Consider the following 24,817-nt stretch of genomic DNA (forward strand, 5'->3'; position numbering starts at 1 on the left):
TTTCCAAGTTGGTGTTAGAAATAGAGGAAAGAGATGATTATACATTCCCTGTATTTTTTTTTATTGTACTTGTCATAGTTCATAATGAGTTATCTATTTGCTAAATTTTGTGTATCTACTTGTTTAATTCTGTCTTCTGCCATTAGACTACAGCTCCCGAGGACAAGGGTCTATTATGTCTCTTCACCACCATATCTCCAGTACCTATTAAGATGGTACATTGAGGGGTCCCTGGGTGGCTCAGTGGGTTAAAGCCTCTGCCTTCAGTCTAGGTCATGATCCCAGGGTCCTGGGATGGAGCCCTGCATTAGGCTCTCTGCTCGGCGGGGAGTCCACTTCCTTTCCTCTCGTCCTGTCTCTCTGCCTACTTGTGATCTCTGTCTGTCAAATAAATAAATAAAATCTTAAAAAAAAAAGATGGTACATTGAATGTACTAAATAAACATTTGTTGAATGAATGAAGGCAGATAATCAAGAGTCAGTATCCTTAAATTTTGAATTTGAGGTGCTGCCCACTGCCCTTCTATCTCTGGAAATCTTGATGAAAATATAAACAGAGAGGACAACACCAAAGAAATACTTTCTTACTTGCTGAGACTTCTGCTCTAATTTTGGTGTAGCCCTGGTAACTGAATTTGATAGCATGTAACTGAGAGGATTCTTTTTGCCTGAACTGAGTGGCATAGTATTTCCTGTTGCTCTTGGTCTCACTCTGTTTTTTTTGTTTTTTGTTTTTTTTTTAAATTTTTTTTTATTTGACAGAAATCACAACTAGACAGAGAGGCAGGCAGAGAGAGAGGAGGAAACAGGCTCCCTGCGGAGCAGAGAGCCCGATGAGGGGCTCGATCCCAGGACCCTGAGATCATGACCCGAGCTGAAGGCAGAGGCTTTAACCCACTGAGCCACCCATGCGCCCCCTCACTCTGTTTTTTGCTTGCTTTCTAATGGGAGGAGGTCTAAGTTTTATAGAGAAAGAAACTTCAAAGAGAAGCAATCTCAAGAGAGAAACTGTCTCTACCTTGATTTTGTTCAGTACAGTTTATGTACTCTTTCTTTGGGATGTAGGGTAAGAAAAGCAGAAATATCTATAGCTTTTTTCCCTTGCAGCACTGATTCTTGACGTTTTTTTATTGACCTGCCTCTTGGGAGGGCATGGTAATAACTATAATGGAGAGAAATAAAATAATAGTAAAGTTTGAAATTTGACAAGTTGTGTAAGAACAAAATATCAAACAAAAGGAAAATCCAACAATGATTTTACTAACATACTAATTTAAAAAACAATAAATGAAGAGAGTACAGTCAAAACAAATTTGATGATGCACTGATAAAGCACTTTACCTGAAAATTGTGGGAATTTCAGCTATTAGTGTGTATATATGCATATATTCTATAGGAACCTAGCAGTTTCATGTTGTGAGAATTTTCAGTAGACTATTAGAATTCTTAGTATACTGAAAATGTGTTAATTTTAGTCTATGAATACAAAATTTTATAACTTTAAAAAAATTTATTTATTTGACAGAGAGAGAGAAAGACACACACAGTGAGAGAGGGAACACAAGGAGCGGGAGTGGGAGAAGGAGAAGCAGGTTCCCCTCTGAGCAGGGAGCCTGATGTGGGGCTCTATCCCAGGAGTCTGGGATCATGACCTGAGCTGAAGGCAGAGGCTTTTTTAAAGACTTTACTTATTTATTTGACAGAAAGAGAGATCACAAGTAAGCAAAGAGACAGTCAAAGAGAGAAGGGGGAAGCAGGCTCCCTGCTGAGCAGAGAACCCAATGGATGTATGGCTCGATCCCAGGACCCTGAGATCCTGAGCCAAAGGCAGAGGCTTAACCGACTGAGCCACCCAAGCACCCCTGAAGGCAGAGGCTTTTAACGACTGAGCCACCCAGGCACTCCAGAATTTTAGTAACTCTTAATTACTCAGTATAAGTAGTCCGAGTAGATGTCAGTCTTTGGTCTTGAGTATCATTTGGTGTAAGAGCCAAACATCAGTTTGAGGCCTATCTGAAGGGGTCTGTGAGTCTGCTAACCATTTTTTGGATACACTTTTTTCTGTTTTAAAAGTCAAATAGTATTCTGTGGCTTGTTTATATACTAGGTTAACTGTTCTCCTTTGATTGACATTTAGATTGTTTTTATTGTATCAGTGTTACAACTGATATTGTAGAAAATATCCTTTCAAGTCTTCATGCTTATATTTTCCATAGTAAAATATATTCTTTCAACACATATTTACTGAATTCCTATTTGGTTTTGTTTTGTTTTAGATTTTATTTATTTGTTAGTGAGCAAGCACAAGCAGGGGGAGTGGCAGGCAGAGGGAGATGCAGACCCCTCACTGAGCAGAGAGCCCAATGTGGGGCTCAATCCCAGGACTCTGGAATCATGACCTGAGCCGAAGACAGACGCTTAACTGACTGAGCCACCCAGGCATCCTTGAATTTTTACTTTGTACCGATTTCTCTGCTGTGTACTAATTAGGCTTGTAGGCATACAAAATAGATGTGTTTCATTCCTACACTAATGAAAATGAAGACAAGTGTATTTTCTTTTCATCTTTTTTGCTTTCCCACATATTTCCTCTTAAATATTCTTCTACATCATTAGATTCTCTACTGTATTAACCCATTTTTCTCCCATTCTGTCATCTATCTTCTGTCTTCATTTTTCTACCCATTTAACTTAGATCTCCTGGTCTGCTCTCTGGCATGTGCTTTAAATTCCTTTTCACTATTGTCCTTCTCTTTTACCTTTATTTGTTTAACTTTACATGAATTCACCTTACTCACTATCTGTCTATGCTTTGGCAGCTAGGCACTATGAAAAAATGTTCTAAAGCTAGGTGGTTTTATTTATGTAATACAAGTATAAAATTAATGTTTACCAGCCTAAATTGGACTTTCAGTACCACCTGACATTCTTAATACCTTTCTTTAGTTACCTGTATATCCTGTTTGATAACTAACTCAGATTTTATTAGACTCAAAATTCAATACCTGTTGCACTTTGTCCCACCTTTCACCTTTGCCCTTCTTACTCGTAGAGATTTTTCCTATGAGACAAAGATAGTATCAGATATTCCTTCAACCTTTCTGTAAATCTTTAAATTTGCCTGAATCTATAGATACATTTTCTTTATCAGAGACTAGTCCTTCATTTGCACTCAAGATCTAATTCTTTACCTTGAATCTTTAATCTTTTCATCTGTGAAAAACATTTTCAGAGATGAAATATATAAAATGTAATTGCAGATTAACATTAACAGATGAACATTTGCTATCGATTTTAATGACAGGTAACATTAATTTTGAACCTCAGTTAAGTGAAATGTCTCTCCCAGAAAGAATTCCTTTCTTCTAGGGGCACCTGGGTGGCTCAGTCAGTTAAGCAACTGCCTTTGGCTCCGGTCATGATCCCAGGGTCCTGGGATTGTGCTCCGCATCGGACTCCCTGCTCAGCGGTGAGTCTGGTTCTCCCTCTCCCTCTGCTCCTCCCCCTGCTTGTGCTCTCTCACTCTGTCAAATAAATAAGTAAAATCTTAAAAGAAAAAAAAAGAATTCCTTTCTTCTAATTAGTAAACTTACATTACAAAAAAATTATTTATTATTAGTATATTTTGAAATTCTTCAGTAAAAAATTTAGTGGAAATTTGCTTTCTCTTATTATGTAAGTATTACATAATATCTTCCATTTTGTCACAACACCTAAAATATTTACTTTCTGGCTCTTTGCTGTCCCTCAGGGCTAGGCCACCTTAACTGGGTTGATAGAATGGAGAAAAGTAGATTAAAGAGAGATTCAGGAATAAAATGGATATAACTTGTGATTAATTAGAGGCAATGGGTAGAGGAGAGCAAGTTCAGGAGATTCCTAGGTTGACAAAGGCTCTTATTTTGCCTTGGCAGAAAATATGATGAGGATTTTAATTAATTATATTTAGGTTTCTTCAATAATAAATGTGAAGAATTACATCTTTTTTTTTAACAACACAGCTTTGTTGAATAATTTACAGTATATATAATTCACAGATATACAGTGAGCAGTTTTTACTGGTTTATAGTATATTCACAGAATTCTGTAGCCATCACCACAATCTAATTTAGAACATTTTGTTTCTCTCTGAAGGAAATCCCTGTCCCCATTAGCAGTCATTCCCCATTCCTTTTCTCTCCTACTTCTCAAATCACTGATTTGTTTTTTGTTTTTGTAGGTTTGCCTATGTGGACATTTCATATAAATGGAATCATTAAATACGTAGCCTTTTGTGACTGGCTGCTTTCATTTGGCCTAAGGTTCTCAGGGTTTGTTCATATTGTAGCAGGGAATCACCACTTCATTCCTTTTTATGGTTGAGCAGTATTCCATTAAATGGAATATATCATATTTTATTTATCCATTCATCATCTTTGTTGGACATTTGAGCTGTTTCTACTTTTTCATTCTTATGAGTAATGCGGCTTTGAATATTTCTGCACAAATTTTTGTATGGATGTTAGTTTTCATTTCTTTTGGGTATATACCTAACAGTAGAATTGTTGGTTCATTTTGACAAATTTATGTTTAACTTTCTGAGGTTCTGCCAAACTTTTTTTTAAAGCATCTGTATTATTTTACATTCCCACCAGCAATATGTGTGGGTTCCATTTCATCTACATCCTTTTCTCTTTTTATGATAGCCATCCTAGTAGGTGTGTCTCTTACACTTTTATCTTTGACTTTAGATAGATTTGAAAAGTGCTAAGTGGATATGTTCTCTTGCTTTACAGAGATGTGGATACTGTTAGGACAAACTAGTCTTTGTGATAGTGCAAAATAAAACTGAGCTAAAGCTTAGAAGAATACTCCAGGTGGTAGGATAAAGGAAAAATAATCCTGCTACTTTTAAAACTTGGGAAAATGATTTACTGTGTATTGGTTCTCTATCTACTCATTAGCTGAACCTGCTTTATGTTATTAATGTTATATGTTCTTGAAATGTTATATATAAATCAATCATATTTTAAATAAACCAGAAGATTGCTTTAGAGAAGTCTTTTGTAAAGAGAATAATTCTTTTCTAGAAATGGCCTGGTAAGGCAGAAAGCATGAGATTTGTAGTCAGACCAACTTAGCATTAAATCCTGCTTACCTATCAGGTAATGGGCAGATTTTACTATGGGCAAATGACTCACTTTCTGAGCCTCTATTTGCTCATCTATAAATGAGGATGAAAATAGTATCTGTTGAGTTATTATGCAAAGATGCCACAGATAAATGAAGAAATAATGTGGTGGATGTAACATGGTTAGCACTGTTAGCAACTGTGATATTGATGATGATGATTGTTTTTTTTCTTTATTAGAGAGAGAGAGAGAGAGAAAGTAGGAGGAAGAGTGGAGGGAGAGGGAGAGAAAAAAGGAAAGAAGCAGACTGCCTGCCAAGCACAGAACCCAACTGGAGTCTGGATCCCACGACTCCTGAGAGTGTGACCTGAGCTGAAATCAAGAGCCAAATGCTCAAATGAGCCAAATGCTCATCTGAGTCACCCAGGGGCCCCAGTGCCGATATATATATATTTTTTTAAGATTTTAAAAATTTATGAGAGAGAGAGTGCACACACACAAGCAAGAGGGAGCAGCAAAGGGAGGGAAGCAGGGTATCTGTCAGTAGGGAGCCTAATTCATCAAGGAGCCGGATTTGGGGCTTGATCCAGGACCCTGAGATCATGACCTGAGCCAAAGGCAGACACTTAACTGACTGAGCCACCCGGGCACCCCAATAAGATTAAGATAATTCTTAATCTCATTTTTTCTTTATTTTTTAGGGTTTTGTTTATTTGACAGAGATCACAAGTAGGCAGAGAGTAGGCAGAGAGAGAGGGGGGAAGCAGGCTCTCTGCTGAGTAGAACCCGATGTGGGGCTCTATCCCAGGATCTTGGATCATGACCTGAGCCAAAGGCAGAGGCTTTAACCCACTGAGCCACCCAAGCGCCCTTATTCTTATTTTCATATTATGGTTTTAGTTACATTGAAAAGTTTTTGATATTTCCTTTTTTTTTTTTAAGATCTTATTTATTCTTTTGAGAGAGAGAGCATGAGTAGGGCAGAAGGGGAGCGGGACAGTCAGACTCCCTGCTGAGCAGGGAGCCCTCTGCAGGGCTGGATCCTGGGACTCTGGGATCATGACCTGAGCTAAAGGTAAATGCTTAACCAACTGAGCCACCGGGCTCCCCATTTATTTCCTTTTTTTTAAAACCACTTTTATATCTTGGTCTTCTTTCCATTTGGATTCCACAATTCCTAATGTTTTGGTTTTTTTTTTTCTAGTAAAGTTTTGTTTTCTCCCTAGGAGTACTTCTTTGATTCCCGAGTATTAACAGATGGAGAACTGGCTCCCAACGATCGATGTTGTCGTGTGTGTGGAAAAATAGGCCACTACATGAAAGACTGCCCTAAAAGGAGAAGGTTGGCAAATGATTATGTATCAACATTACAGGGAAAATAAATGTGAGGCCAATAGTAGCTATAACTGTGTTCATATATGTTTAAGAAGGATCAGGGCTTTAAATTGGACATTAGGTAAAATGTATATTGGAGTGGAATTTTTTTAATAGAGTGAGATTTATTTGTGACACAGTGCTATCTCATTCATTTGTTCACTTCATTTAGGTTTTTTGTTTTGTTTTGTTTTAACTGAAGAAGCATTTATTGACACCTGCTCTATTGGGAACTGTGCCAGGAGCCAAGAAAAAAAAATGATCAAGTCATGGGGTTCTTCCTGAGTACCTCACAGTCCTGCAAACCAGTAATTAAGATATAATTAACTGAATCTTTGAGATACTTACTGTGAGATATACCTATATAATATATACCTTGAAGAATAGACATCCTTCACACCCCTGAAAATACATTTATGAAATAGACTTTCCTGTGTTTTATATACTCTTTTCAATAAACCAGGAAAAATCATTTTTTTAGTTATTAAGTCTTTCCAAATATAAAGAGCTTAGAACTTTACGAACAGAATGAATTCCTGGGTTCTGTCAGTGCTATATACAGACTTAAATTTATAGAAGACACTTTGTCTAGCATCAGCTGCTCCCTCTATAAAATGGAGATAATAAGTACCAACTTCTAAGGATAATTATAAGATTAAAATTCAGTATTAAAATTTTTTTTCTAATTTGATATTGTATTATAAAAAAAACTCCTGGAATACCCAGTTTCTGCCGTAGGAGTAGGTGTGCTCTAAATGTGAGTTCCCTTGCCTTAAAAAAGGTGCATGAAACAATCAGCATGTTAGTCCCTTTATTGTGAGACTTCTGTGTAGTTTAGTTTGTTCTGTGATTCAGTTTACAAATCCCTAGCCCCACATTATTGGTATCAGCAGTTTACTGTTTAGACTAAAGAAGAAAGACAGTGAAGAAGAGAAGGATGGGAATGAAGAGGAGAAAGATTCCCGAGACCTTGTTGACCCCCGAGACCTCCACGACACTCGAGAGTTTAGAGACCCCAGAGACCTCAGATGCTTTATATGTGGAGATGCAGGACATGTACGAAGGGAGTGTCCAGAGGTCAAGCTGGCCCGTCAGAGGAATAGCAGTGTGGCAGGTAAATAGAAAAGGCTAAAAATAGTTTTTGGTAGAAATAAGGTCATTTGTGTTGATGTCATTCTAAGGACTCTTCATTCCTCTCTTTTCCAAAGTTAGCAGTATGATTTTGGACCTTATAATTTCTTAAAGAGAGAAAATTTAGACAGTCCTTTATTTTGAACAGTACTCAGATATGTTCACTATTAAGGTCTTAGCAGTCTTTTGTATTCAGTAAACTCCCTTTAACTATTCTTTTGATTTGAGTTACCTTCTTTATCAAAAGATAATAGAAATTAAATTTTTTTTTTCTGGGAACATATACAAGAGAAATTATATCTCTTCCCTTTGCTCTTATGCGAGAGGGAGATCTGTTTCTGTTATAATTCATAAGTAATTTTAAGAATTTGAAACCCAAATGAGAGTTCAGTGAAAAAAAAAAAAGTATTTTAGAAGTGATGATTTCCAGTTACTCAGATTCTTGTTGCAAAGGTATTTTCTTAAATGTATCATCTCCTTTAGGAAAGGAGTATTTGTCTTTTTGTTCTTGTTTCTACCACCAGTATATTTTTTTTAGTGATTTACAAGATTGAGAAATAACTTTAAAAACATTAGTTGTTACAAGTCCTACACAAACATAATAATACTATAAAGGTCCAAGTTTATAAAATCTCAGAGGGATTTGAGACTCTTTAACTGAGGAAGGGAGTTATTGATTGTCATTTCTCTGTTGTTTTTTTTTATCTGTTGATTTTCTTTCTGATGTCTTCTCTTAGCAGCCCAGCTGGTCCGCAACCTTGTAAATGCCCAGCAGGTGGCTGGTTCAGCCCAGCAGCAGGGTGATCAGTCCATAAGGACTAGACAGTCCTCAGAATGTGTAAGTACTCTGCCTGCAGATGGATTAGTTTTGGTGGGAAGATAGTACAATCTTTGATAGGTTACTGGGTTGATCTTTTAGACTGGCAAATAGTCATCCAGATAACAGTGCTTTTGTAGAGGTGTTTCTGCTAGGCACATGAGATGGAATGTGAGCATTAACTTTGGAGTAATGCAGATCTGGGTTTATATCTTTGGGCAAGCTACTTAACCTTATTAAGCCTGCCTAAGAGAACAGCTACCTAACATATTTGTTCATTAGTTAAACTAAGGTAATTGAGGTTTCAGGCTTTGCCTAGTAGCAGAATATCAGCAACATTTATAAAAATAAACCCCAAAATGGAGATGTGTTAAGGGTTTAATATGTTAGGGGAATACACATATGGCATTGGACTTGATTGAAGTCTTTATGTGTCTTCTCACAGCGGATATAAATACCTAATAAAATATATCTCGTGAAAGAAGAGTATTAAATTGGAGTTCACAAGTTTCATACTAACTTTGCTGAGTTGCTCTTAACCGTTGTGTAAATCTGTATTCACCTTGCACTTCTTAAATTAATTCAATATTAATTGAATGCTTCCTTAATTTTTTTAATTTAATTTTATTTTTTCAGTGTTCCAAGATTCATTGTTTATGCACCACACCCAGTGTTCCGTGCAATACGTGCTCTCCATAATTCCCACCACCAGGCTTACCTAACCTCCCATCCCACTCCCCTCCAAAACCCTTGGTTTGTTTCTCAGAGTCCTCATGGTTCGTCTCCCCCTCCTATTTCCCCCAATTCACTTTTCCTTACTTTAAACCTGGTACTATGCTTGGTGCTTCACACTTAATCCTTTGCGTGGCATGTGAAGTGGTAGGTATTAGTATGATCAAATTTTACAAATTGGGAAGCTGAGAAAAAGAGAAACTAAAAGATTCAAACTCAGGTCTAGGTAGCCTCAAAGCTGTTAACTGTTAAACATGCTAAATCTGATATGATCTCTGTTTTAGAAAAAATTCTCAAAGGATTTGTAGATCAATATAGGGAGAATCTTGGAACAACGTTTAGAAGCCCACTAACCCCATCTGTAATATTTGAATACATACTATGGGCTTGACATTTTCATAAATGTTATATAACAACAATAATATTAGCTAACATTATTGATTGCTGTGTGCCATATATATAATTTCTCCTGTTCCTTGTAATAAAATATTGAAGAAGTACAGAAAGTAATAAACACCCATGTAGTATCACCAGGCTTTAACAATTCTTAATATTTATTACCTTTATTAAAAAATCACCCATAGTTAGTAATCCCTGTGCATTCCTTTTGGATGCTGTTTCCATCTTAAAACCTTCCTACCATCCCTTCCGAGCTACTAAAATGTATCTACTGTCCTGAATTTGGTGTTTATATTTTCCACATGTACTGCTTAACCTACACAGAGATGTATGAGATAGATTCTGTTTATTATTTATACATTACAGGTGAAGAAACTGAGATTTAAGTTTCTTTCCTGAGGTTAGCATATACTTGGAACTAGAACTTGAACCCTCAGGCCCTGTCTTCTAACCACTTTCCTCTGCTGCTTCTAACTTTTACCCTCTGCTTTAGCACTCAATTTCCTCTTACTTGAGATTTGGGTCAGAGTCTGTCTAATGGACATTGTTATGATATCTCACAAAGCACTTTAACCTCAACATATCTAGAATGTAACATACTTCTCTCTAAATTCCTAGACTTGCCACTTCTTGGCTCCTGTGTTCTCCATCTCATTGAATGATCCTGCTTTCTAGTTTCCTTTCCCTCAACCCCCGCATCAGTCAGTCATCAACTCCTGTTATTTCTACCTATAAAAAGTAGCTCACAGCTATTTGTTTCCCTGTCCCTATATTGTATTTCCCTAGCCTAGGTTACCATCATCTTAGAGCCAGGGCCAGCCTTTTAATCATTCTTATTGGTTTCCCCCATCCCACCCCAAGTATTCTCTATTTCATTCCCATTAAACCAGAATAATTTTTCTAAAATACAGATTGATCATATTCCTGACTGGTTTGAAAGCCTTCAGTGGTTTCCCTGTGCACTCAGGATAAAGTCTTAACTACAAGGCCTATGGGACCCTTCATTATCTTGTACCTCTTTGGTTCTTCAACCTCAAATCTGCCATTCCCCTGCCCTTATCCTTCAGTAACAATAAACTTCTTTCAGAATTCAATTACTTAAACAAGTCAGGTGTTCATGAACCTATAGACCTTCAGTCATGTTGTTCCCTCTGCATGAAACACTCCTCCCATTCCCCTGTTCTTGCCCTCTTTTGTCAGACTGATTGCTATGTACCCTTGTGTCTCAACTTAAAGGTCACTTCTCTGGGAAGCTTTCCTTGATCTCCACTTTCATTCTTCTTGTTTTTTTCTCCTTCAGAAGTATGTTTAGATATTCCTGCTCTGGGATTTCCTTATACAATATACATCATGCATTCTTTATCATAGTAATCATTGTATTTCATTGTAATTACTCATGTAATCTCTTCATCTGCTCTTTCTCCTTTCCCCCATAAACTTTAAATTCCGTGAGGGCATACATGCTAGTATTGTATTTTTAATACCTAGAACAATGCCCAGACATAACTGACACTCAGTAACTTGTTGAGGGACTGAATGTGCCTGTGAGATACTTAGATACAAATTTCTAGTTAACAGTTGGAATGTGAGTTCTGCATGATGGAAATGACGTCTGGGCTCTTCTTTGGGCAGTAAAAAGGTTTATAGGGTTATATATATGTCAGAGAGGGTTTGAGGATTTTGGAGAAAATTCTATTTTCATGTAAAATGAGGCTTTTACTCACATAATAGAGTTGTATTTATAATGTTCTAATAAAATAATTTTGTTTAGATAATCTCTGCTTTTATAACACTAACATGTTTTTAAATTAATTTTAAAATGTTATCTTTTTCTCGTTGCAGTCTGATTCACCATCTTATTCTCCTCAGCCCCAGCCGTTTCCACAGAATTCTTCCCAATCAGCTGCCATTACTCAGTCTCCATCCCAGCCAGGATCCCAACCCAAGCTTGGCCCACCTCAGCAGGGAGCCCAGCCCCCCCATCAGGTCCAGATGCCTATGTATAACTTTCCCCAGTCACCACCAGCTCAGTATTCTCCCATGCACAATATGGGATTGTTGCCAATGCACCCTCTCCAGATCCCTGCCCCATCCTGGCCTATCCATGGTCCAGTGATCCACTCTGCACCAGGCAGTGCCCCCAGCAATATTGGCCTGAACGATCCCAGCATCATCTTTGCACAGCCTGCTGCCAGACCCGTGGCGATCCCTAACTCCTCTCATGATGGACACTGGCCTCGTACTGTGGCTCCAAATTCCCTGGTGAACAATGGTACAGTGGGGAATTCGGGTAACCCTTCCTTTTCTTCTTTTGCATCTGTCTGTAGAAAGGTTGGGTAATTGGTATGATTGGTTGCACTTGGGGAAATAAATGTGAGGAAAAGATGGCAAACAATATTTATGAGGGGCAGTATAGGATTAGATAAACGGTATGGGCTGTGGATTCACACTGTTTGGATTTGAATCCTAGCCCTGCCATTTATGATGTGGCATTAGGCAATTGCTCAGTCTCTTTGTGCATTGGTTTCATCGTTAAAATAAGGATATTAATAGCATTTAATGCACAGGGATGTTGTGAATATTAAATGAGGTAATATACATAAATGTTACTTATTTTAAATTTCACTACAGTGCAGCTTGATGTAGGGTTATTATTAAAGCTAATTTTATAGTTGAGGATATTACAGGGTTAAGTAACTGAACTATCAGGCTTTAATAATTAATCATAGTAGATCCAAGATTTAAACCAATTTCTTTCTTCAAAACCTGTGCTCTTTGCCCTAGCCTCTTTACTATCTTCCAGTAAGGACAATTCTTTAAAAAGATATTAGTAGCACTTTGTAACATTAAAAAGTGCTAGTTTTTTGCTAGTTTTTTCCTGATTTATAGAAATAAATTTTCATTATTGAACATTTGAATAATAAAAAATAATCTATATTCTCAATTCCTAGACATAATTGCCAAGTAATACTTAGGTGTTGTATGATCCTGTCATTTAAAAAATATTTGCATAATTAAAATATTTGATAAATCAGAAGTCTTGTTTTATATCCAGTTTTGGTTGATAAATTTTTTTAAAAGATTTTATTTATTTATTTGACAGAGGGAAAGAAATCACAAGTAGGCAGAGCAACAGGCAGAGAGAGGGGGAAGCAGGCTCCCTGCTCAGGAGGGAGCCTGATGCGGGGCTCGATCCCAGGACCCCGAGATCGTGACCTGGGCCGAAGGCAGAGGCTTAACCCACTGAGCCACGCAAGCGCCCCTTAGTTGATAATTTTTAAAAAGACTTATTTATTTATTTTAGTGAGAGAGCATGCACAAGTGGATGGGGCAGAGGGAAAGGGAGAGAGAATCTCAAGCAGACTTCGACACTGAGTGCAGAGCCTGACTGGGGGCTCGATCTCATGACTCTCAGATCACAACCTGAGCCAGATGACCCTGAGTCAGATGCCTGACTGACTGCGACACCCGGGTGCCCCAATAATATTTTTATTTTAAAGACTCTATTATTAAAAATTTGAAATGTATACAGGAAAGAGAATAAAGTATAATGAGAATAAAGTATAATATTCCCCATTACCCAGATTTTAACGGTTACCAGTATTTGCTAGTCCTTGACCCCTTTACTACCTTTTTTTTTTTTTTAAGATTTACTTATTTATTTTAGGGGGGTTAGAGGCAGATGGAGAGGTAGAAAATCTCAAGCAGACTCCCTGCTGAGCATGGCTTCTAACATGGGTCTCAATCTCACAACCTCAAGATTGGGACCTGAACCGAAGTCAAGAGCTGGACACTTAATCGGCTGAGCCACTTAGGCGACCCACTCCTTTTCTTCATTTAAAGAAAGCTTTTGGCTTTAGTATTTAATGAAATCTCAGGCATTGGGTCAAATTTCTGTATAAACTTGTTTGTATTTCTTTAACACACAAAACTATTTCCATATCCAGTATCCTCTAATACCCAGTTCTTGTTCATTTTTACCTATTTTTCTCAAGTTTTTTTTTTTTTAATCAGAATTCAGACAAATCCCCGTACATTACAGGTGGTTATTATATCTCTTAAGCCTCCTTTAATTTATAATAGTTCCCCCTCATTATTTTTCTCTCATATAAACCGTTTATTAAGAAACTGTAGAACTTCCTACATTCTAATGTCGGCTGAATTTTATTTTTGTGGCATTGTTTAAAATGTACCTCTGTCCCTGTATTTCTTAAATTGGTAGGTCCAGAGTTTGGATTAGATTCAGGTTATTTTTTTGGTAAGAATTTTACTTTCTGGTTGGTGCTATGTTTCCTGTTCCTTATTTCAAAAAGTACTTACTTTCTTTACTCTCTTAGTGACCTAAGATTGATCAGTGAGTTGGATATCCATTATAAAGTTCCTCTTTAATTTTTACATAATAGTCATAGCTGTTGTTGATAATTACTGCTGATAACCATTATTTCACTAAGGGTTGTAAAATGATTTTCTGTGCACTATTTGTGAACAGAAAAGTTCTTCTATAAAGAACTTTTCCTTATTAACTACTTGATTATCCTAAAATATAGTTTGTATAGGAAAAGTAGGCTAAGCTTGACTCTTTTCCCTTTATTAATTCTCAAAAGAATTTTGGCACTTTTTAAACAAAAATGGGTTGTTGCTTAGAGCATATGATAGAGGAGGTATCTCTAAACTCTTCTGAGATAATACAGATAATGTATTTTGCTGAGGGAAAATGTCAGAATGTGGGAACTCATTTAGACGTCCAAGGTCAAAGGATATGTGGCATACTTGGCCATTCTAATGTGATCTCTGCTTTTGTCATTCAACAAAAGTTTATTGTATATATGCCATGACATGTACCATGATCGTTACTGAGTTATATACCCATGAACACAGACCCAGTGTCTTGCCCTTTGGTATAGTGGCTCAGTTTTTACAGCTTTGTTCCTTCCTGTACCACCACTAGTTGATCTTTTTCAGCCTTAATGAACTAATGAACATCCCACGGACATACCATACTGTCTCTTATCCCTAATTGTTTACTTAATTTGTTCCATCTGCCTGGAAAGTCCTCTCCCTTTTATCTTTCTTGCCTATTCTCACATCCTTTTGCTTTGCTCCAAAGCTTGGCTAACTCACTCACCTCTCCTACCCACCCCCCCCCCCCCCCCCCGATTTTAAAATTTAGCTCACTTTCTGCAGGATGCCTTAACTCTGGTTGATTCTGCCCTCCAGTTGTGTTAGCTGTTCTTTTTCTCCTCCATGTTTATATTATGAAAATATTTGTGAAAAATGGCCAAGGGAGATTAGATATATTCTAAGAAGTACACTTTTATGTCAAACATCATTTCTCAATTGATCTGGACCTCAATATGTATTCCCAGTTTCATTTAAAGAAAAAAATATACCCTGCAGTATAGCTTCAGCTCTTAGTTGTAACTTGATTTTATGAACTTTCAATGAACCAGCTGCTTTGTTTTTCTGGTTACCTCCTGAGAAGACTGAGCTTGTTAAGAATGTGGCTAGTATGGGATTTAGTTTTCTGGCTGTGTACTCCTTTCTTTCCGTACCTCCTAATTTGTATTCCTGCTAGGAAGTTTAATGAATGTGAGGACAGTGTCTTTTAGATTATTTCCTGCCACATTATGATCCTGAATGAGAAAGGCCACCAAAAATGGTCCAAAGGATTCAGTAAGTGCTTTGAAAAGGTGTACTTTGAAAGATGTACTTACAAATACATCTTAAAGAGACGTAGATTGTGGGGTAGTTTGCCATAGAAAGAATAGTACTCATATTTTTTTGAGTTCCTACTTACATACCAGGACTTGGATAAGCCACATTACTTTTTGTCATCTAATTTAATACTCACACTAGCCTGAGGTGCATAATTGAAACTTAGTAATTTTTGGAACTGGGATTAGACTGTCAACCTGGTTGGCTCCAAAGCCCAAGTTCTCAACCATTACAAGTGCTTTAACTTCTAATAGAATCACCTTCCAGGCCATGATATAATTGTTTCTAGGATAGTTGGCATTGTCTTTAGGATAAAATATAAGTTCCTTAATGAGGTATTATAATTCTTTGAAATGTAAATTCTACCTTACCTTTCTAGCCTTTTTTCTTATCACTACCTACCTTTTCTCCTTTCTCTATATCGCTGATGGTTTTGCGGCTTCCCAAACTTGCTCTGCTTTCCTGTTTCTTGGCTGTTATATATGCTGTTCCTTCTGTCTAAAATGTGCCCTCTTTGCCCCATTTTGCCTAACTTGTTCCTTGTGCTTTAAAATTCAATTTAGTTAATCATCTTAGGAAGACATCTATCCTTGAGCCAAATGTGTTAGCCCCTTCTTTATAACACCTTCCACCCATCTGTTACAGCAGTGACCACATACTATTCTATGTTGTCTTCTTGTATGTCTCTTTATGAATAATTTGAGCATATTTACAGTGTTTGATTCTTTAAAAAAAACTGGTATGCTCTGCATTTAGCATTGTTCTTGTTCAGTGGTAGGTTCTCAATAAATCTCTGTAGAATGAAGGAATATTTAAATGAACAAACTGATGTTTTAAAGTATGTCTTTCCTGTCTTGTTGAAATGCAGAGCCAGGCTTTCCAGGACTAAATCCTCCAATTCCTTGGGAACATGCACCACGTCCCCATTTCCCTCTTGTCCCAGCTTCGTGGCCTTATGGTTTGCATCAAAACTTCATGCATCAGGGAAATGCCAGATTTCAGCCCAACAAACCGTTCTATACTCAAGGTACCGTTGTTTACAAATTCATTAATAGGCTGGGTGGGGTTCTGGGACAGAGAAAGCTATGTGAAGGCCAGGAACAAAGAGTGAAATTTTAAGCATTGGATAAACATTTATTGAAAGAGGATACTGTATGTCACACTGTGCTAATGTTTGTTCAAGCAAGAATTAAGTAAAACCTGTACACCTAATGCACATTTTATTAGGAGAGCCAGACATCTACAATAAACAAGAATAGGCGCGTAGAGAGAATCAGTTAATGTTATTCTAGCAGAGATAACAAGAGATAGGGACACCAAGGATCAATTCACACAAGATTTTGACATTTGAACTAGATTGTGAAAGAGATACAGGATTTTTTTTTCCCCTACAGATTTTTTAGAGATTACAGGTGAAGAGAGTTCTTAGCTGAGGAAATAATATATGCAAAGTCAACGATATCTGCCTGGCATAATGAGGAAAAAAAGGAGAAAATAAAAGGACTAGAGTATAAAGTAAATGGGAAAGATGTGTATGTGATGAGGTTAGAGAAGATAGGCTGAAGCCATATTATGAAGAACTTTTTGGACTCAGTTAAGTAAATGGTAGGGATCTAATAGAAGTTTTTGAATTGAGTAGTGACATAGTAAATTTGTTTTATTGAACTAAGACTTGAATGACATTAGAATTCATTGTATTTTGTTAGTGCGGAGGTACCAATAATGGCTTTGATCTTAGTAAAGAGTATTACAAACTAAGGAGTACTTGTAGCATTTTATCTAGCCTGCTTGCTTCAAAGCTATTTCAGTTCTAATACGGAATGTATGAGTTTGGCCCTCAGCTCTTAGTTAATCTAGGAATTAAAAAACTAGAGTCAGAGTTACACTTAAGCTAGGAGTTCTAGAAATTAAAGAAAGGCAGTCAGGAAATGCTGACTGGATGAAATTTAAGGGGTATGGGTTTCAGGCTTGATTCCCTTTAAGCCTTCCTAAACTATCCCATGTACCTCTGGGACATCCCTCTACTATAGAGTGGCAGAACATTGAGTATGGTGGGCCTATTCTTCCGAGTAAAGAACTAGGGTTGAGGAAAGTTACTTTTGGTCATATAAATCCTTTTAGGGTTCAGTAGGATTGTGTGGGGGATGTCTGAAATTCTTCCCTTATAAATTTGTTCCCTTTGTTTCCTCCCCTTCATTTCTCTTCTCATTCACATAGCCACATTTCCCTTCTGTCCTCCTCCTTCCCCTGCTAAATGTTTTTGACATGCTTTATCTCCTCTTTACTGTGTAAGTAGGAAAAAAAAGAGAACTAGCTACAAGTTAAATTCTAAGCATTGTCAGATAAATAGGCACAAGCCTTTCAGTTTCCTGTCTGTGTTGTGTCCAACAGACAGATGTGCCACCCGTCGGTGTAGAGAGCGTTGTCCCCACCCACCAAGAGGAAACGTGTCGGAGTAATGCGAGTCCATTTTCTTTCAGCTGGTCTACCGATGCACAGCAACCATCCAATCCTGCTGTCTCAAGGGTATCCGTACCTCAATGTCAGTTACATTCAGCAGAAAAAGTGACATTTAATGGAAAGCAAAACAAATCAGGTCCTGATTTAAAATTTTAACACGTTTAGATAGCTTATTTAAATTCTAAGACTGTTTTTAAAGACTGTATTATTTGTATATAAATATGAACTATAGTTTTTACTAGTATCACCAAATTGAGTGATACAAATTTCATCTATTTTATTACCCTATTTTTAAGGGAATTTTATGTTTTGTTTAATCTTGATGAATTGTATAAAGAGAGAATTAAAAAATTACATTCTTTATTTTCTATTAGCTGTATTCATACTTCGGTTGCTTCAGACTTTATATATATTGTTCTTAAGAATTAGGAAAAACTTTCATGTGTTTTAAATTTGTCACTTCTATTCTTTACAGAACCTTGTAGTGCCAAAAACTTTTTAAAAGGTAAAAAAAAAAAAATAAAACTACAACGTGAAGATTCAGAATTTTTTTCTTTTACATTTTCGTCTATTGAAAATATTCAAACTTGAACAGAAAGTTGCTTTTGTCTGTATTTGAAGTAATTCTATTTTAAGTTAATAAATTTTTTTGACAAGAGTCAAATTTGGTTAATTCATATGGTTGTTAGATCATGGAAATACAACGTAACAATTAGGACATTTGTTTTACACTCCAGGAATAGAGTATTCTAATTTACAGACTTAGTTTTAGAGATCTAAGGACCTTTTTTTTTTTTTTTTTTGTACTTTATTTTACTGGATCTTCACAGCACCCGATGAAGTTGACAGAAACATATGCTATCTCCATTCTATAATTGAGAAAACTGAGGTGCAAAACAATAAAGTGAAATTCAAGGTAGCACATTTATATGTTGGAATTGAAACAGATCTTTTGAAGGAGAGTTTTTAAACGCTGAGACTGATACTGGCAGTTAGAGTGGAGCGAAGATAGTTCTTACTGGGGTATTAGTATGTGCCAGGTTATCCATTTTGAGTTCTGTTACTACCTGGAATGCAAACTTGCCAGGATGGTTTTTTACCAATAATCACTGATTATAGTTGAAATTAAAACTTGTGTTATGGTGGTATTTTGGTACATCGAGGTTGAGCTCATTTTGTCTAAAACCCCCAGTTAAATGTTTGTCAGGGATTTTTGGACTAAATGATGATATATAGATTTGGAAATCTGCAGAATAAGTAAATACAAATGTATTTTAAGGACAGTGTATTATCTTTGTTCTGCTTTCTCAGATATGCATTACTTAAATAGGAGACTACCTGTGCTTTTGCCATATTTTCCAGCTTGGAAGATGCTTGAAATCTATTGCAGGAGGTTGAGGGCTTTCCTGCCATATTTGCAGCCCTGAAAAGGTATTTATTAAATGTTAAGATTAGGTGTATTTACTGTTAGTTTTTCATATTAAAACTTCAGTATCTTTCAGAATCCTACTAAATGATGGAGTTCACTCATTTGTTTTGTTAATGAACTAGCTGGCCCAGTGTATGTTATGTTTTATGTTAAAATGTAGGCATACCTCAGAAATCTTGGCAGGTTAGGTCCCAGGTCACTGCAATAAAGTGAGTATCACAATAAAGTGAACAGATGCCTTTTTTGATTTTAGCAGTGCATATAAAAGTTACATTTACACTATACTGTAATTGATAAAGTATGCAATAGCATTATGTTGAAAATGTGCATCTTAATTAAAATGTACTTTTATTGCTAAAAAAATGCTAACCATCAGCTGAGCATTAGTGAGTTGTAATCTTTTTGGTGGTTGAGGATCTTGATGTTGATGAGTGCTGACTGATCAGGGTAGTGGTTGCTGAAGGTTGGAGTGGCTGTGGCAATGTCTTAAAATAAGGCAATGAAGTTTGCCAGATCCATTGACTTTCCTTTCATTGAACACTTGGGGCCATTGTAGGGTTATAAATTAGCCTAATTTCAGTATTATGTCTCAGGGAATAGGGAAGTCCAAGAGGAGGGAGACAGTCAGTAGAGCAATCAGAACACACACATTTATTTAGTTTGCTGTCTTACATGGGCATAATTTTTGACACCCCAAACCATGGCTCAGATCACCATGACAAATATAATAATAAAAAAGTTTAAATTCTGTGAGAATTACCAAAATGTAATAGAGACACAAAGTTGTCCAATGCCATATATACTTGCTTGATGCAGGGTAGCCATAAACCTTCAATTTATTAAAAAACAACAACAAAATCAAAATTCATGATCTGTGATGGTGCAATAAAGCAAAGTGCAGTAGAACAAGGGATGCCTGTATGACTTGGAGCACTCTGGATTTTTTTTGAAGTTAAGTGTTCATGTATTTAATCTTTTTTCAAGTCTTGGAGAACAGATTATGAGGTATACAGGATGTTTATTTTACTGTTCTTTTGTATATATTTGAAATTTTTATTGGGGAAAAAATCTCCCAACAAGATACTGCCCCCATCTCAGTCTTATTTTTTTTTTTTTCTTAAACATTTTATTCATCTTATAGAGGGATTTCTTTTTTGTTTGCTTTTTTCCAATCATTAGGAAAGTGGTTGAGGAGTATTGAATCCATCACTACTTTGGTGACACAGTTAAGATTCCAGATTCACATTTCCAGGTACCAAGAGTTCCCTCTAATCAGTCTTATTTTCTATTTGAAGGCAGTATACCACCTGGCAAAAGGTACTTTTGGAGCAATAAAGCCCAGTGACCTAGGTTTTAATTATATGACAGTGTTCTATGTAGTTACTTTCAGCATCTCATTTGTCCCTCTTTCAGCAATTACCAGTGCTCAGTAAATGGCAAAACCGTACAAAGTGGAAAAATAGAATACTCTTAGTTCGTAGTTTATACAATAGTAGTTTAGAAGTTTGCAAACTTCTCATAGAAGTTGTAAACTTAAGTTTTTGATTGTGAATCAAATTCATTGTAGAGCAGTTGAAGTGCCCAAATTATCAATTTTACATAGAGTACACATACACACACTACACTTAAATCATACTGTTTTGTATAATATTTAATGACATGGAGAGATTAATATTTTCATTGTCATTAAAGATTATTCAAAAGTATGAATATTAATGATACATCATTTATTTGTCTAGTCCCCTACAGGTGGGACATGTCTGCTTTTTTTTCTCCTGTATAAATAATATTTAAAATGATGGGATAAAGCTATTTTTAACTATATTACTCTAGCATGGTGAATTTACATATTTATATTCATATGTGGGATTATTAGGTCAAAAGGATAAAAGTTTTAAGGTTCTTGCTATATATTGTTAAATTGCCTTCCAGGAAAATGGTTACCATTTTGTGGTCCCAACAAACAATATATAAAATGTATTGGTAAGCTTATAAAGTAGTTTTGAAGTCCAAACAATTCATTTTTTTCCCCTGGTAAAGGATAATTTAAATGTGTTTATTTTTTAAAAAAAGGAATATTTCATAAAAGAACAAAGTATAAAAATCACACAAGTCCATCCATCAGAAATAGATACTGTTAAGAGCTGATGAACTTCATTCATTCCACCTCTCTTTAAGTAACCTTTACATCCAACATGGGATTCGAATTCCTGACTGAGGTCAAGAGCCACACACACTTCCAACTGAGCCAGCCAGGTGCCTCCCTCCATCCCCAACTATCTTTCTTAAACATAGACATACATACATACAAAAGTGGGCTCAATATACTATGTTTACTAAATATAGCAAATTAATTTTACTTGGACTCAACAAAAAAAAATGTGAAAGAATGCTCAACTTTTGAAGTTTTTTCTATGGTAGTTCTAAAAGATTCCTCTTAAATTAAGGACAATTACAGAAAACACTAAAGAGGCTAGAGTTATTTTTTCCTAGTTCTCATGTATGTTTTGATTAGAAACCATTTATGACTCCTGTTAACGAAAAATGTAATCAGCAAACTTAGTAGTTCCTCTACTTCTTGCTTATATTACTTCTTACATAGATATTGTTCACATATAAGTTGGGCCCTAAAATTATTTCCCATTATTTTTATTTGGTCTTTAGAATTTTTGACACCACTCCTTTTATGGCTTCTTTTTTCAAAGTCCTTAATTTGATTCTTGTTGGATGAATTTTATTATCAGGCTGTTTTTTTAGTATGCCCATTCTCTTTACATTTTAAAGAAAACAGCTTTAGCTAGGTATAAAATTCCTATCACTATTTTCTGCAGACCTCTAGAGCCTTTTTGCTTCACTGCCTTAGGAAGTTTGCTGTAAGATGAGACCAGCTTGACCCCCCCCCCCATTATTTAGGACTTGATTTTTTCTGCTTATATGTCCCTGTAATTCTTTATATCTTAAGTTCATCAGGATAGTTGATAATTATTTTAGAAAAATTTTTCTGTATCTGGACATCTACTCAATTCTCTTCATCAGGAATATGAATTATGCATACATAGGATTTCATGTGTTTTATTACCTTTGTAGCTTTTATTTTCCATTTTTATTTCTTCCAGCCTATTTTCTTTATGCTTTATATTAATTTTATACTGTTATCAAATAAGGCTTTAATTTCTTCAGCTTTTCAAATCTTCATTTAAGTTCTGCAAGCTTACTTTCCATCTCTTACCTTTTAATATCATCTTTGAACTTGAATACTTTTTTTTTTTTAAGATTTTGTTTATTTACTTGACAGAAACAGAGACAGTGAGAGAGGGAGTACAAGCAGTGGGAGTGGGAGGGAGAAGCAGGCTTCCGGCTGATTAGGGAGCCTGGGGCTTGATCCCAGGACCCCGGAACCCCAGGATCATGACCTGAGCTGAAGGCAGACGCTTAACTACTGAGCCACTCAGGTGCCCCTATACTTTGCATTTTTAATCGTCACTTTGTTATGGTGTTTTTTCAGTCTGTGGAGAACTTGTTACTTTAACTTTCTGTAGGGAGTGACCAGCATCTGTGAGCATTCTTTTCTCATTACTGTTATAGATCAGTTATATAATGGAAGTAATAGAAAGGGGCTAGTGGAATGAGCTTTAAAAGTTGTGTTGTTATATTGGAAGACTTTCACCAAATTAATTGTGGGAAGTGAAATAAATTTTAGTGGTTTACACCAAATATTAAAAACACAGTAAAAAAAAATACTGTAGAGGAAATGTCAGAATGCATTTTACATAGTATTTTTTCCCTGAAATTTGTTTCAGCTACAGAATATATGTGTACAGAGGTAAAATGTAAAGTGTTCCTTAATACTGGCTAGTCAGAGTTACAAAGCTACAGTTCTAAGGCCACACCTAGTACGTTAGCAGATAGATGACAGAAATTGCCCTCAGCAAAGTTTGTCCTAAAGTTCCATCTCCTCTGGAATTCTGTAATTTACCAAATCAGTCTCTAGAGAGATGTTCAACATATCCCACTCAAGAACTCTTAGCTCTCTGAAGTAATGAAAGAATGAGAATAATCTGCTTCCTGCTATAAGCTGGCTGTGTTAACTGTAATTTGGTTCAGATTTCACCATATACCTGAGTAAGTATGCACTAAGTTTATAGTTTGAGAATGCTTATTTCTGTTATTAAAAGTTGTTGGGGTTTTAAAAAATTTTTTAATCATATTTTAAAGTGAATTATTTTTAACAATATATGGATGCTAACTTTGTTGGTCCATAGGTCATTAATCCAGAAGATATTTCTTTCCATCTAAATCACTTTGGTAAAGAAATAACCGGTAGGGGGAAAAAAAAAGAAAGCAATAACTGTTAGGACTCAAGAACAGATGTAAAACAGAGGTGCTTATATTTAATTCTTAAAGGCAGTCCTATATATAGTTGTCTAATGGATAACAAGAACCCTTATGGTCAACTTTTATTAGCTCAAGTATTATCAGGAGAGGAATCACTGAAGAATATGAAATCTCAAATATTCCAAAATGCTTTAATATTGCTGAAAAGTCCTTCAGTTCAATAGCAAGCAAGACCAGATAAAACTTCCCAAGAAGCTGGATCCTGTGAGGCATTTGGTCTTCGTAATCCTTACTGGGTCCAGAGCTGCAGAAAGTCAAAAGACTCCCCTTCCCCCGCTCCTTTTTTTCACTTTTCCCTTTTGAAAGGAGGAAAGGTAAGTACTGGTAGACTGAACTAGCAAAGATCCCAACACCTTCTTGATTATCAATGCCCATAGACACTTTGCATTTCTTATTTTGCTTTTGAATCCTTGGACCCTTAGCTTCTTTGCCATACTGTCTCCTAATTCTACCACCTTTCTGAATGGTTCATTTCCATTTTCAGTTGGTTAACTGCACTGCTTCCCTCTCACCAGTGTTGAGTGTTGCCAGTGATTCTGTTGTTGGCTTTCTTACATAAACACTTTCATAAACAGTCCCATTTAATTCTGTATCTTCATAATTACCTCAGTGTTGTCAATTCCAGGTTAGGTCACTATGCTCAACTCCACTTCCTATTCCTAACAACCTGGGCTTTATCTAGTTGTACCACAGCAGCGTCTAATTACACTTTAGGATAAACTGAATGCAACACTTTCTTTACCAACACAACTTTCACCACATGCCTCTCTAAAGCCTGGCCTCTTCCTGTTGTGTTTTGTAGCTTTGTGAATGAATGGCATTATTTTCTAGCAATTCAGGTCAAAACCCCAAGTGGTATTAGATACTTTCCTTTTTTTCAGTCTTGTTGCCCTACTGCTACTGACTATACTTGGATAATGTCAGTGCTTTCAAGATAAAGGCTGAGCACCATAACCTCGAATTCAAGGCTCCTGGGGAAGAAGAAATATCATTTAAGAATGTTGAATAAAAGGTATTAAGTTTCATTGTTGAACTGTTCGATGCAATTGGATTAAATGATCCAGAGAAGTCTTATATTTGAATGCATTCTTTTCTTCTTATGAAGCTGCTGCTAACTCGTCAGTTCTCATGCTATTACTACTACATGGTCCTGCTGGGGAGAGGGTGAAACGGAGGTAATGGGTTTTTACTGATTTGGTTTTTGAGTGTAATAGCAGCAGCACAAATCTCAGGATTCTCAGAACAGTTCCCATC

General features: G+C 36.3%; 1 protein-coding gene across 1 annotated transcript in view; it reads left to right on the forward strand.

Annotated features, from left to right (window-relative positions):
- The window catches only part of TUT4 (terminal uridylyl transferase 4), a 124,072-nt gene extending 99,369 nt beyond the window's left edge, over positions 1-24,703 (forward strand). The window contains 7 exon segments of the mRNA XM_045998664.1: positions 6,338-6,453; positions 7,379-7,599; positions 8,354-8,454; positions 11,407-11,854; positions 16,148-16,306; positions 17,671-19,170; positions 24,445-24,703. Coding sequence (XP_045854620.1) covers positions 6,338-6,453; positions 7,379-7,599; positions 8,354-8,454; positions 11,407-11,854; positions 16,148-16,306; positions 17,671-17,738 — 1,113 coding nt within the window. The 3' untranslated portion in view covers positions 17,739-19,170; positions 24,445-24,703.
- Positions 24,704-24,817: the final 114 nt, after the last annotated feature.

This window comes from Meles meles, chromosome 1 (assembly GCF_922984935.1).
Source record: "Meles meles chromosome 1, mMelMel3.1 paternal haplotype, whole genome shotgun sequence".
In the NCBI taxonomy this organism is placed as follows: Eukaryota; Metazoa; Chordata; class Mammalia; order Carnivora; family Mustelidae; genus Meles; species Meles meles.